The 14,251-nt window shown below is 44.4% G+C and overlaps 1 protein-coding gene and 1 non-coding gene across 2 annotated transcripts; both read right to left on the bottom strand.

The window, feature by feature from the left end:
• Positions 1 to 6,766: 6,766 nt before the first annotated feature.
• S100B (S100 calcium binding protein B) lies at positions 6,767 to 14,034 on the bottom strand. Its single transcript, XM_004003392.5, has 3 exons — positions 13,982 to 14,034; positions 10,817 to 10,954; positions 6,767 to 7,997 (listed from the first exon to the last, which is right to left on the bottom strand). Exons 2-3 carry the CDS (start codon positions 10,952 to 10,954, stop codon positions 7,857 to 7,859), a joined length of 279 nt encoding a protein of 92 aa, XP_004003441.1. The 5' UTR covers positions 13,982 to 14,034; the 3' UTR covers positions 6,767 to 7,856.
• TRNAG-CCC (transfer RNA glycine (anticodon CCC)) lies at positions 11,377 to 11,449 on the bottom strand. Its single transcript has one exon. It is a non-coding gene; the product is annotated as a tRNA-Gly (tRNA).
• Positions 14,035 to 14,251: the final 217 nt, after the last annotated feature.

Genomic DNA, 14,251 nt, shown 5'->3' on the forward strand with positions numbered 1-14,251 from the left:
ATATAGCAAAACAATAGAATGGGAAAGACTAGAGATCTCTTTAAGAAAATTAGAGATACCAAGGGAACATTTCATGCAAAGATGGGCTCAATAAAGGACAAAAATGGTAGGGACCTAACAGAGGCAGAAGATATTAAGAAGAGGTGGCAAGAATACACAGAAGAACTGTACAAAAAAGATCTACATGACCCAGATAATCACGATGGTGTGATCACTGACCTAGAGCCAGACATCCTGGAATGTGAAGTCACATGGGCCTTAGGAAGCATCATTACGATGAAAGCTAGTGGAGGTGATGGAATTCTAGTTGAGCTATTTCAAATCATAAAAGATGATGCTGTGAAAGTGCTGCACTCACTATGTCAGCAAATTTGGAAAACTCAGCAGTGGCCACAGGACTGGAAAAGGTCAGTTTTCTTTCCAATCCCTAAGAAAAGCAATGCCAAAGAATGCTCAAACTACCATACAATTGCACTCATCTCACATGCTAGCAAAGTAAAGCTCAAAATTCTCCAAGCCAGGCTTCAACAATACATGAACCATGAACTTCCAGATGTTCAAGCTAGTTTTAGACAAGGCAGAGGAACGAGAGATCAAATTGCCAACATCAGCTGCATCACCGAAAAAGCAAGAGAGTTTCAGTAAAACATCTATTTCTGCTTTACTGACTATGCCAAAGCCTTTGACTGTGTGGATCAGAATAAACTGTGGAAAATTCTGAGAGAGATGGGAACACCAGGCCACCTGTACCGCCTATTGAGAAATCTGTATGCTGGTCAGGAAGCAACAGTTAGAACTGCACATGGAACAACAGACTGGTTCCAAATAGGAAAAGGAGTATGTCAAGGCTGCATATTGTCACCCTGCTTATTTAACTTATAGGCAGAGTACATCATGAGAAATGCTGGGCTGGAGGAAGCAGAAGCTGGGAAGCAAGATTGCTGAGAGAAATATCAATAACCTCAGATATGCAGATGACACCACCCTTATGGCAGAAAGTGAAGAAGAATTAAAGAGCCTCTTGATGAAAGTAAAAGAGGACAGTCAAAAAGTTGAGCTTAAATCTCAACATTCAGAAAACTAAGATCATGGCATCTGGTCCCATCACTTCATGGCAAGTAGAAGGAGAAACAGTGGAAACAGTGGGAGACTTTATTTTGTGGGGCTCCAAAATCACTGCAGATGGTGACTGCAGCCATGAAATTAAAAGACGCTTACTCCTTGGAAGGAAAGTTATGACTAACCTAGACAGCATATTAAAAAGCAGAGGCATTACTTGCAAAGGTCCATCTAGTCAAGGCTATGGTTTTTCCAGTGGTCATGTATGGATGTGAAAGCTGGACTGTAAAGAAGCCGAGTGCCGAAGAATTGATGCTTTTGAACTGTGGTGTTTGAGAAGATTCTTGAGAGTCCCTTGGACTGCAAGGACATCCAACCAGTCCATCCTAAAGGAAATCAGTTTTGGGTGTTCATTGGAAGGACTGATGCTGAAGCTGAAGCTGAAGCTCCAATACTTTGGCCATCTGATGCGAAGAACTGACATTTGAAAAGACCCTGAGGTTGGGAAAGATTGAGGGCAGGAGAAGGGAATGACAGAGGATGAGATGGTTGGATGGTATCACCAGCTCAATGGACATGAGTTTGAATAAACTCTGGGAGTTGGTGATGGACAGGGAGGCCTGGTGTGCTGCAGTCCATGGGTCTCAAAGAGTTGGACATGACTGAGTGACTGAACTGAACTGACAGAATGGGAATATAAATTTAGATTTGGAAAGAGAATAGAATCAGTAGGAGAGATTCTAGAGAAGTCTGAGTATCTCCTTGCGGCCCTGAGATCCTACTCAGTAAGATTTACTGAGTGTCTGTACACTAGGCCATTTCCACTTTGGATAACAAACAGGTTAGTGCCCAGTGGGAGATGAAATCACACAGCCCCTTCCCCATATCTCTGGCTGCCTGTCATTGCTTTTCAGCACAGCGTGTGCGAGTTAACCTGCCTGCACCGAGCCACTGAGCTGGCTTTGGTAACGATGCTGGTGTGACTGGGGTCTCAGGGCTGCAAGGAGATACTCAGACTTCTCTAGCATCTCTCCTACTCATTCTGTTCTCCTCTTTCCAAATCTAAACTCATGCTCCCATCTCTTACATCCCCCGTTTCAGTTTCTTCTTTGTATTGGTTTTATAAAAAATTCTTATGGTATGATTACATTGTGGTTTTACTAAATCAACTTTTAAAATTTCTTTAGTTTATCTTCATTTTCTATTCTATTAGTAATTCCCCTTTTACTGAATTCTTCTTTTCTCTTAAAATTTCTTCCTTGGCTTCTTTGCTCATTTCTATTTCTCGTTCTTTAATTTTTGTTCACTTTGCAAAAAAAATCTTTTGTATATAATTAAGAGAACCATGTATGTTTGATCAAAATATATCATGTATTGATTGGGTAAGCTTTTTTATCCTTTTACTTCTACTATTTTTTTCTTTGTCCTTTACACTTTAAGAGTGTGTGTTAACCCCTATCTTATTTTTATTCCTTGTCTCTTTTCTTGGTGGCATTTTCTCTTCAGCTTTCATGCATTTGGTTTTTAGAGTTTTTGTTTCTTTTAAGTATATAGCCAATGATTTTTCCTACCAATTAACATTTCAAGTCATTTCCTTCATTCTTTCATTTATCTACTTCTGCAAAGTATATCACTCTTTTTTCTTTCTGCTACTAATTACAGTATTTCTGCTGTTTCCATGATCTTCTCCACCATCATCTATTTTCAGAAGAGTATTTGTCGTCCATTTGTTTCTCTTTCCCTTGAACTTTGGTTTATATTTAATGCTATTATCTTTTAACCTAAATAAAATTTGCATATCCTAATACATCTGTATACCAGAATTTGCAGTCATGTTTGTGGCAGAAGCCTGTTGTGCTGCAGTCCATGGGGTCTGAAAGAGTCAGACACAACTGAGCAAGTGAGCTGTACAGAGTTCCCACAGTGCCGCCAGTCCACCCCCACACCCCTCCCGTTTGTCCCTCCTCTTTCTGTCCCTCCATGGCCCAGCCCTCCAACCCTCCCCTTTATATACCTGCCATGGCCCCACCTCTCCCCTTTACTCCCCTCCTTGTATGTCTCTCCTCATGGCCCTGCCCTTTTATGTCTCTCCCATGGTCGGACTCCTCCCCTTTATTCCCCTCCCTTTTATGTCCCTCCTCATGGTCCCTTCTCTTTATACCCTCCCATGGCTCCACCCCTCCACAGTTCAGTTCAGTCACTCAGTCCCATTCTTTGCGACACCATGGACTGCAGCACTGGAGAAGGGAATGGCAAACCATTCAGTATTCTTGCCTAGAGAACCCCATGAGAAGTATGAAAAGGCAAAAAGATAGGACACTGAAAGATGAATTCCCCAAGTCGGTAGGTGCCCAATATGCTACTGGAGAAGTGTGGAGAAATAACTCCAAAAAAAAACAAAAAAAAATGAAGAGATGGAATCAAAGCAAAAACAATGCCCAGTTGTGGGTGTGACTGGTGATGGAAATAAAGTCCAATGATGTAAAGAGCAATGTTGCATAGGAACCTGGAATGTTAGGTCCATGAATCAAGGTAAACTGTAAGTGGTCAAACAGGAGATGGGAAGAGTGAACATTAACATTTTAGGAATCAGTGAACTAAAATGGACAGGAATGGGCGGATTTAATTCAGATGACCTTTATATCTACTACCATGGGCAAGAATCCCTTAGAAGAAATGCAACAGCCCTCATAGTCAACAAAGTCCGAAATGCAGTACTTGGATGCAATCTCAAAAATGACAGAGTGATCTCAGTTTGTTTCCAAAGCAAGCCATTCAATGTCACAGTAATCCAAGTCTATGCCCCAACTACTAAAGCTGAAGAAGCTGAACGGTTCTATGATCACATACAAGACCTTCTAGAACTAACACCAAAAAAAGATGTCCTTTTCATCATAGGGGACTGGAATGCAAAAGTAGGAAGTCAGTAACAGGCCTACCTGGAGTGACTGTCAAGTTTGGCTTTGAGTACAAAAGGAAGCAGGGCAAAGTCTAACAGAGTTTTGCCAAGAGAATGTACTGAACATAGCAAACACCCTCTTCCAACAACACAAGAGACAGCTCTACACATGGACATCACCAGATGGTCAATACCAAAATCAGATTGATTATATTCTTTGCAGCTGAAGATGAAGAAGCTCTACACAGTCAGCAGAAACAAGACCCGGAGCTGACTGTGGCTCAGATCATGAACTCCTTGTTGCAAAATTCAGGCTTAAGTTGAAGAAAGTAGGGAAAACCACTAGACCATTCAGGTATGCCCTAAATCAATTCCCTTATGATTACACAGTGGAAGTGACAAATAGATTGAAGGGATTAGATCTGATAGACAGAGTGCCTGAAGAACTCTGGAGGTTTGTAACATTGTACAGGAGGCAGTGATCAAAATCATCCCCCAAAAAAAGAAACACAAAAAGGCAAAATGGTTGAGGAGGACTTACAAATAGTTGAGGAAAGGAGAGAAGCTAAAGGCAAAGGGGAAAAGGAAAGATATACCCATCTGCATGCAGAGTTCCAAAGGATAGCAAAGAGAGAGAAGAAAGCCTTCCTAAGTGATCAGCACAAAGAAATAGAGGAAAACAATAGAATGGGAAATTCAAGAAAATTAAGATACTCAAGAAAATTATAGATACCAAGGGCACATTTCATGTAAACATGGGCACAATCAAGGGCAGAAATGGTATGGACCTAAAGAAGCAGAAGATATTAAGAAGAGGTGGCAAGAATACACAGAAGAACTATACAAAAAAGATCTTCATGACCCAGATAATCATGATGGTGTGATCACTAACCTAGAGCCAGACAGCCTGGAATGTGAAGTCAAGTGGGCCTTAGGAAGCATCACTACAAACAAAGCTAGAGGAGGTGATGGAATTCCAGGTGAGCTATTTCAAATCCTTAAAGATGATGCTGTGAAAGTGCTACACCAAATATGCCAGCAAATTTGGAAAACTCAGCAGTGACTGACTGGAAAAGGTCAGTTTTTTTTCCAATCCCTAAGAAAGGCAATGCCAAAAAATGTTCAAACTACTGCACATTTGCACTTATCTCACACACTAGCAAAGTAATGCTCAAAATTCTCCAAGCTAGGCTTCAGCAGTACCTGAACCGAGAGCTTCCAGATGTACAAGGTGGATTTAGAAAAGGCAGAGGAACCAGAGATCAAATTGCCAACATCCGTTGGTTCATTGAAAAAGCAAGGGAATTCCAGAAAAACATCTCCTCCTGCTTCATTGCCTATGCCAAAGCCTTTGACTGTGTGGACCACAACAAACTGTGGAAAATCCTGAAAGTGATGGGAGTACGAGACCACCTGACCTACCTCCTGAGAAATCTGTATGCAAATCAAGAAGCAACAGTTAGAACCAGACATGGAAAAACAGACTGGTTGGGTTCAATCCCTGGGTCAGGAAGATCCCCTGGGGAAGGAAATGGCAACCCATTCCAGTATTCTTGCCTGGACAATCCCATGAATGGAGGAGCCTGGTGCACTACAGTCCACGGGTTCGCAAAGAGTCGGACACGACTGAGCGACTTCACTTTCACTTTTCCAAACTGTGAAAGGCGTATGTCAAGGCTGTATATTGTCACCCTGCTAATTTAACTTATATCCGGAGTACATCATGTGAAATGACAGGCTGGTTTGAAGCACAAGCTGGAATCAAGATTGCTGGGAGAAATATCAATAAACTCAGGTATGCTGATGATACCACCCTTATGTCAGAAAGCAAATAGGAACTAAAGAACTTCTTGATGAAAGTGTAAGAGGAGAGTGAAAAAGCTGGCTTAAAGCTCAACATTCAGAACTAAGGTCATGGCATCCAGTCGCATCACTTCATGGCAAATAGATGGGGGAACAATTGAAACAGTGAGAGACTTTATTTTCTTGGGCTCCAAAATCACTACAGATGTTGACTGCAGCCACAAAATTAAAAGACACTTGTTCCTTGGAAGAAAAGCTATGACCAACCTAGACAGCATATTAAACAGCAGAGACATTACTTTGCGAACAAAGGTCTGTGTAGTCAAAGCTATTGTTTTTCCCGTAGTCAGGTATGGATGTGAGAGTTGGACCATAAAGAAATCTGAGAGCCAAAGAATTGCTGCTTTTGAACTGTGGTGTTGGAGAAGACTTTTGAGAGTCCCTTGTGCTGAAAGAAGATTAAAGCAGTCAATTCTAAAGGAAATCAGTCCTGAATATCCATTGGAAGGATTGATGCTGAAACTCCAATACTTTGGCCACCTGATGTGAAGAACTTGACCCATTAGGAAAGTCCCTACGCTGGGAAAGATAGAAACCAGGAGGAGTAAAAGACGACAGAGGATGAGATGGTTGGATGACATCACCGACTTGGGGGACATGAATTTGAGCAAGCTCCAGGAGTTTGGTGATGGACGGGAAGCCTGCTGTGCTGCAGTCCATGGGGTTGCGAAGAGTCAGACATGACTGAGCAACTGAACTGAACTGACCTGACAGCCTTCCCCTTTATGTCTCTCCAATGGACCCAACCCCTCCCACCCCTCCCTTTTTGTCCCTCCTCAATTCCTGCTCTGTCACACCCTCCCTTCCCCACCTAAGCTTCAACCCAGGCTTGGGGGGAAGGGTGCCATATCTGCAGCCCTGATGAAGACAGGCTGTGTGGACTTTACTCCTTTCTCCAGTTTTGCAAGAATACAGCTTTTATTTCATGTTTAACCACCAAGCAGATTTGTTACAGTGCTTTTTATTTAATGCAGTTACAAGCGACCAATTAGTTTACGATTTCCAAGTTTGTGTCCTTAAAAAAAGCATAATAGAAAAAGGATGGATAAGCTTAATGCTTAATTTGAATTTTCCTGGGAGTGATTCTTAATATTTGTAACTTGATTTTTTTTTGAATTGGTGGCTACAAAAGCACAAAGGTCATAAAATTCCCTGGCTTCACCAACAGCTGGAAGCAGACCCTGTCTGCACAGACAGATTAAGAATGACCTTCACCGCACATCAGACACATCCATCATAACCTCCATTCTACAGACAGAATAGGAGGCGCAGGTGCTTGGGTACGGCCATCTCCAGGGGCAGAGCTGTGACCTGCCCTGAGCCCCCTGCTCCCCTGCCCCAAATCTCAGAGATCCAGCAAAGTGTGGTCCTGTCGGGAGAACCCCACTGAATGCAGAAGTCTGATTCTCAGTTCTTACTACAGTTATAATGTCAGCACTTGTCAGCTTACGAGACAGATTTTCCATAGCTTAACTGCATACGCAAACATCACAGCTCACCTGTTGGAAAGGGCTCTAAATGTGACCATGCTCTTTGGTAGGTGGGACAGACTGTCAGGCCACCCAACCACATCAGGTTTCATTTGCTCCAGTGATGAGAAGATTTAATGACGGGCAACGTTTTCAAAGGATGGTGGACAAAGCTTTGTGTTTCTAAATGTAGTGGCAGCATGTGGAATCCACAGTGCTCCAGTCCTTTTTGGTAGTCAATTTGTTTTTTCTAGGTGAGGGGTCTCCACAGCTTGGACAGCTAACACAGCACATGCTTTGTGACTGAGAAATGACTTTCCTAAGTTATAGTTACCACGAGTCCCTGGGTCCAGAAAGCTAACACTACGCCAAGTAATGCAGAAGGCTGGGGGCACTAAAAATGGTCCTTGGAAAGAGGTTTCAATTGTTCCCTCACAAAGCAAATCAAGCTTCCTAATTAGCTACAGCACGGAAAGCTCAGCTCCTACGGCCTTGCAAGCCCTGCCTCCGTTCCCCTGGTCAAACTTCGTCTCTGCTGCAGAAACAGCTCCGCTGCTTTCTCTTCCTTATTCATGTTCGAAGAACTCGTGGCAGGCAGTGGTAACCATGGCAACGAAAGCCATAAATTCCTGGAAGTCACATTCGCCGTCCCCATCACTGTCCAGTGTCTCCATGACTTTGTCCACAACCTCCTGCTCTTTGATTTCCTGAGAGAGATAAGACAGGTTGTCCAGCTTGCTTCTAAATGAACATTAGGGCCACAAAGACAAGATCAGAAGTTGGCTGGCTTTAATAATTTTATATTAGAAGCAACCTAATGGCTTCCCTGGTGGCTCGGGGGTAAAGAATCCACCTGCAAATGCTGGAGACATGGGTTCGATCCCTGATCTAGGAGGATCCCACGTGCCTCAGAGCAACTAAGCCCCTGCACCACAACTACTGAGCCCGTGCTCTAGAGCCCAGGAACCACAGTGCCCACGTGCCGAGCCCACGTGCCCAAGAGCTTGTGCTCCACAACGGGAGAAGCCACAGCAATGAGAAGCCCCTGCTTGCGGCAACTAGAGAGCAGCCCTGTGAAGCAAAGAAGACATGGCACAGCTGAAAAACAATTTCCAGAGCAAAAATAATAATAATAATAATTATTATTATTAACTTAGAAACAACCTAAGACATGAATGCAAAATTCCAGAAAGGGTTTTTCCAGTGACCAGGAGGCTGTTGGTTGGCAGAGGTCTCTAGGGGTCTAAGCCTTCTCTTCCACTTTCCTTTAGGTGCAGTGGGATCTTGCTACTAAAAGACTGAATGGAACAGCCAGGATCTGAAAAACTGCAGGCTGTTTGTGTTAAAAAAAAAAAAAAAACAGAAAGGAAGAGTACAGTCTAGATTAGCCTGAGCACATTATATGCAAATGCCTTGAAAGCAAAAATGAACTTTTGGCTCCTGTAAGTTTTTCATTGTTTCTGCATGTGGAAGACCCTACAGTGAAGGCTTCCAGTGGATTTTCAGGTTTTGAAAGTAGTTTCTGGCTGAAATAACTCTCGGGAACACGCCCTAAATTTATTAACTTCTTATGTCTTTTGGCACTTGAGCTGCTTTCGAGGTATCTGGGACTCTTCTTGACATTATGCCCAACATGGAGTCAAGCGAGTGGTGAGACAGAGGACAGAGACAGAACAGGAAAGACGTGCACACGAGCTGAAGAGGAGTATAATACCACTGACTCTTCCGAACACCCAGTCCTCAGGGCAGGAGCGCTTGGCCTGAAGAAGTCGAGTATAATGCACAATGGCTGCCTCAGACATAGAACATGTAAAAGACTGAGGTTCCCGTGAGGGGTTGGGTGGCACCTATAAACATCTGCTAAAAGATTAATTTCAATTACAGGAAAGATTTGCCTCCAAACAGAAACTACTTCATAAAAACCAGGCCAACAATGTTCATGATACCTTAATATACTTACCATGATTCACTTTTATTTTATAAACTGTGTTTCCCACATGCTAAGCTTTTTCTCTGTTTTAAATCAATAATTAATGACAGTAGCTACATTTGTTGAGCTGCACTTGATAAGCAATGTCTCACTGCAACAATTCTTTTCACAGAAGAATCCAGGACCTTCTGATTCTTAGGTGAGGTGGCAGGAAACAAGGTAAGTAAAAGTGTGAGCAGGCAGTTACCACGCTGAGAACTTGGGTGCCTGGGAAAACCAGCTTCAGAATCAGACTAGGGAATGCCCCCTGAAGTCTGCAGGCCACTTCCTCTCATGGTGGTGCCATCTGCAGCCGTGGAGTGTTTGGGTGGGGAGAGCCCTGCAGACTCAGGGCACGGAGCCTGTGGCTCGTCCTGCACCAAGGTCCAGCCTGCCCAGGAGGACAGCTCCCACCACCACGTGGGCTGGGCTCTCGTGTCTTCCCAGGAATTACCTCCTGGTCAGACATGAGTGCACTGGTGCACTGTATGGCCATTTCCTCTGGGTGCAAGATCACTTCAGTAATCTCGGTTCTGGGCACCAAGGGAATATTAGGTACCAGGTGGACTGCAGTTCATTGCCTTGAATACACAATACAGATACAGCAGAGATGACATGTGGCTGAGCCAAGGGCAGTGAAGGTTGTGAGTGGGGAAGTGAGTCCTCAGCAGAGCATCTGGACACACATCCACCAGAAGGGAGCTGCCAGAGCAGTGGGGCTCATCAGATGTCCTCATGCAGCTTCCCAAGTTCCCGCCAGGGCACCTCACCCCACAGGGCCCCTGCAAGGCCCCAGGGCTTCTCTCGTGAGCAGCTTGTGGCCTCTTGGTGATGAGCCAGGTCCTGGGGTCTGCATCTCTCCCAGCATCGACTATGCTGAGAGCTCAGTAATACCTGGCATCTTCTCACTGTGATGGATCTAACCATGTAGAGAAAGCCAAAACAGTCCTCTTCCCAAGAGCAAAAGCTTATTTTTAACAGTCTTCTTGCATGTTCAGCGTGTGATAAGCCATGGTATAGTTTCCATCCCACTTTGTCATTGTTATTGTTGTACATGCTTAGTCGCTACAGTTGTGTCTGACTCTCTGTGACCCATGGACTGTAGCCTGCCAGGGTCCTCTGTTCATGGGATTCTCTAGGCAAGAATACTGGAGTGGGTTGCCATGCCCTCCTCCAGGGGATCCTCCTGACCCTGGGACTGAACCTGCATCTGCTGCAGCGCCTGCATTGCAGGCAGAATTCTTTACCACTAGGCCAATGGGGAAGCCACCCTATTGCTGTATATCCTTAGGTTTTTCCAAGAACCTGTACTCTTGCGTTTGAGACAGTAGTTTTTCCTTGATGCTCTTACTGTACACAAAATGAAAATTGTGGGGCCCACCTAAGCCAGCCTCTGTACTGAGGGCTCACTTGTGCAAACACATTTTCAGAAACAACAGAGGAGTCCTGACACCAACCTGGAGCCATGTTCAGGGCAGCTCAGAAGAGAAAATGGACAGATGGTCTTACAAGGGGACAGGAGAGCAGGTTAGTTTAGTTTTAAAAAGCAAGACTCACCTCTAAAAAATGGGAAAGTTCATTGTTGATGAGCTCCTTCAGTTCTGATTTCTTCAGCTTGTGCTTGTCACCTTCCCTCCCGGAATATTGATGGAAGACGTCAATGAGGGCCACCATGGCCTTCTCTAACTCAGACATCTGGGGCCCACAAAAAAAGATGCTTTGTAGAACAGATCAGCTGTTACCTACACCGACCTTACCATCGGGGGCAACTGGCTTTGGCTCACCTCCCCTTTTGGGCATAGAGGGTGTGGCTTTTCATCACCCCTTGAACCTGCTCCCTGCCACCCCTCCCTTCTCTGTCTTCTGTTCCCAAGCCCTCTGGCTTCTGGTTGCATTTGGGGGAAACTTCAACCAAAATACAGGGGAAGAGCAGTGAAGGGGATTGAGTCCTCCCCCATCTCTAGAAGACTCCCCACCCCGTCCTGGCAGGACTGCAAGATGAGGTGACAGTGCAGGGGAGCAAGGTTTTGAATTTTTTTTTTTTAATGTATTTATTTGGCTGTGCCGGGGTCTTAGTTGCTGCATGAAGACTCTTAGTTATGGCATGTGGGATCTAGTTCCCTGGCCAGGGATTGAACCTGGGCCCCCTGCATTGGGAGTACAGAGTCTTAGCCACTGGACCACCAGGGAAGTCCCAAGGTTTTGAATTAATTACGGTGAACAGGAGCCAAATAAGGATACAGAAGTCAATAGTATTTCTATGTTCTGTCAATAAGCAGTTAGAAAATGTAGCAGAGAACTCCTGTTTTACAGCAGCACACACGTATTTCTAAGCATAAGTTTAGCAAGAAAAGTGTAGGTCCTTCCAAAAGCTACTGAGGTCATAAAATGTAGGAACTTTCTTTCAAATGGATATATAAATTTAACTCATTTTTAACAAAAATATTTCTGACTTTTGGGGGGGCGGTGAAGAACATGACCAAAAAACAGCTAGAAAATTCAACTGAAAAAATAAATATGGTAGAATTGCCACAATTTTTTTTGAAAAAGATCAAGGAAAGGGACCTTGAATTTGAAGGTATTATACAATCATTTGATGAAGTTATTGTAGGGGAGCAAGACTTGCCACTCCAAAATGTCTCTTTGGGATGCAGATTATTTTCATCTGAAAACAATCAAGGCCCCCAAGATTCAGGAAGAAATTCCCCGAAGCTGCCTGAATCGGAATTTAGATGGAGGGCCTATTACAGGAGTGGAGCAACCACCAGAGAGAGAGGTCAGCAAGGAATGTGGGCCAGCGGTAAGGGAGGGCGGGGGAAAATGCTAGGAGACCTGAGTCCACTCTGTGTCCCATCACCTCTGCTGGCACAGCACACACTGGTTCACCCTCTTTGTTTGAACTGCTTGCCTCCCCTCTGAAGCTCCAAACCACTGCTATCAACATCTTCCTTTGTCTTGACTCATGATGGTATTGAAGGTGGGCACTTTGGTGAGTGACAGTTTTCCTGGGTCTCTCCCATGTATATGTTTTTAAACTTTGATTTGAATTTCTCCTGTTTACCTGTCTCACGTTTATTTAATTCTTAGACCAGCGAGAAGAATTTAGAAGGGTAGAGGAAAAATGTCTTTCTTCCCAATACCAGCTCTGATGCCAGAACCAATGTGGGCAGAGGCTGGACCACCTCCAGGCACTTTGTATTCTTGGCGGCGCTGCCTCCAATGACAGAATGGCACCTTTTCTCTGCATTTATCAAGGTAGGAAGCTTTTGTCTCCTCCACAACATGTACCTTATACCACACAGTCTGCAAGCCAAGGAAACAGCTGTTCAACCCTGGGAAACAGGCAGTATACAAAGGACCGCTTGTCAACTGTTTCACAAAACGGCCGACGCTCAGCCAGAGAAATTTGCCAGCTTTTGGCCTTGAGTTCTAATCATTAAAGAATCTTTGCAGTGTCATAGTTAAAAATAAAGAATTATGTCTAATTTTTGAAAAACCATTCCTGTATTGAATATCATTTATATTAAAAAAAATAAATTGGAATATAAGATTTAAATTCTTATTTATTTCTGACTTTCAAAGGAAAAGGATTGAAGATTTTTGCCTTGGCCTGATCTTTGCTAAACTTACCCTATTAATAATCAGTATACTTGTTTTGCTCTAAAGTCCCTAAAAATATCACATGTAGACAGAACAATTCAGATGTATTAAATCTTTAACATTTCATACTTTCTTATCTTTTGCACTCGAGTTCTCAATTAATTTTTTAAAAAAGAAAACAAAAAACTTAAGAAACTTTTGCATAGTCCTTATGCTTCTCAAGCTTCATGATGACTGGGAAAGATGAGGCTAAAATATTTGTTGTATGAAGTATGACTAGAGGGATTTTTTTTTAAGGAAAGTCATAAAATATATATCCCATATGTGAAAACGCCATAAAATCTGATTTTCTTCATTAAACACACTACAAATCAATTTTTACAAGTTTTTCCTGTTAAAGTCTTCCCAATTGAGGTTAAAAATTGTTTAAGAGAACTGGAAATCAAATATCCAGTTCTCCTTTCGCTGCATTCCGTGAATATTCTACATTAATCTTTCATTTCGAAAACAGGAGAACTGCTGGGCGTTAGCTCCTCAGAAGCTCACATCACAGATGTGAGAATCCCTCTAGGCAAGAGCCCTACCTCCCCAAGAAACCTGAGGATGATTAAACCTACCACAGACTTCCAATTTCTTTGGCTCGGTTGTAATTTAATTGCAAAGACCTCCTCACTCACCCTGACCTGGGGGAGGGCGTCCGAAGACGCCGGCTCCGAGCTCAGGGCGCCTGTCCCCGCTCCGCGGAGGACGCAAACCCTCTCTTTAAAGAATTAAGCAAGAGGCCGCCTTGCAGCAACACCCAAGCCGAAGACCCGACGTTTCCCCGACTCTGATGAATCACCGGGAGAACGTGATTCATCTGTAGGATGAATCTTGCTGCCTGGAGTTGAGGTAGCGGTGTCCGCAAGGCAGGAGGAGAGTCATACTTTTGAAATGCTGCCAGAATCCTATGGACAGAGGAGCCTGGCAGGCTATACCGTCCATGGGGTTGCAACAGTCGGACACTGCTTAGCGACTAAACCACCACCCTAAAGGGGTTTTTAAACTACCACCCAGTTCCCAAGCCCACCCTCCGGGTCCTGCCCCCCAAACAACAGAGCAGGTTCCCCTGAGTGTCCTCACGTCAGTGGTCCTTGGCTGTCGCTCCGGGTACCTCTGGCTTCGGCGTCCTGAATGCCCGGACTAGGGCAGAAACAGCCTCTTATCCTTTCGCGGGGGGCGTGACCGGCACCACCCCCCCCCCCCCGAGAGCCCGGCAGCCAATGGGAGCCGAGGGCGGGGCGCTGGTGGGAGCGGGGGCTGGGGCGGGGCCTGCGTCTCCCTCTCCTGGCTCTGCAGCCCGCGGGGCCTGGACACACAGGGCCGCATTGACGGCGCCACCCGGGACTCGCT

Source organism: Ovis aries, chromosome 1 (assembly GCF_016772045.2).
Source record: "Ovis aries strain OAR_USU_Benz2616 breed Rambouillet chromosome 1, ARS-UI_Ramb_v3.0, whole genome shotgun sequence".
Taxonomy (NCBI): domain Eukaryota; kingdom Metazoa; phylum Chordata; class Mammalia; order Artiodactyla; family Bovidae; genus Ovis; species Ovis aries.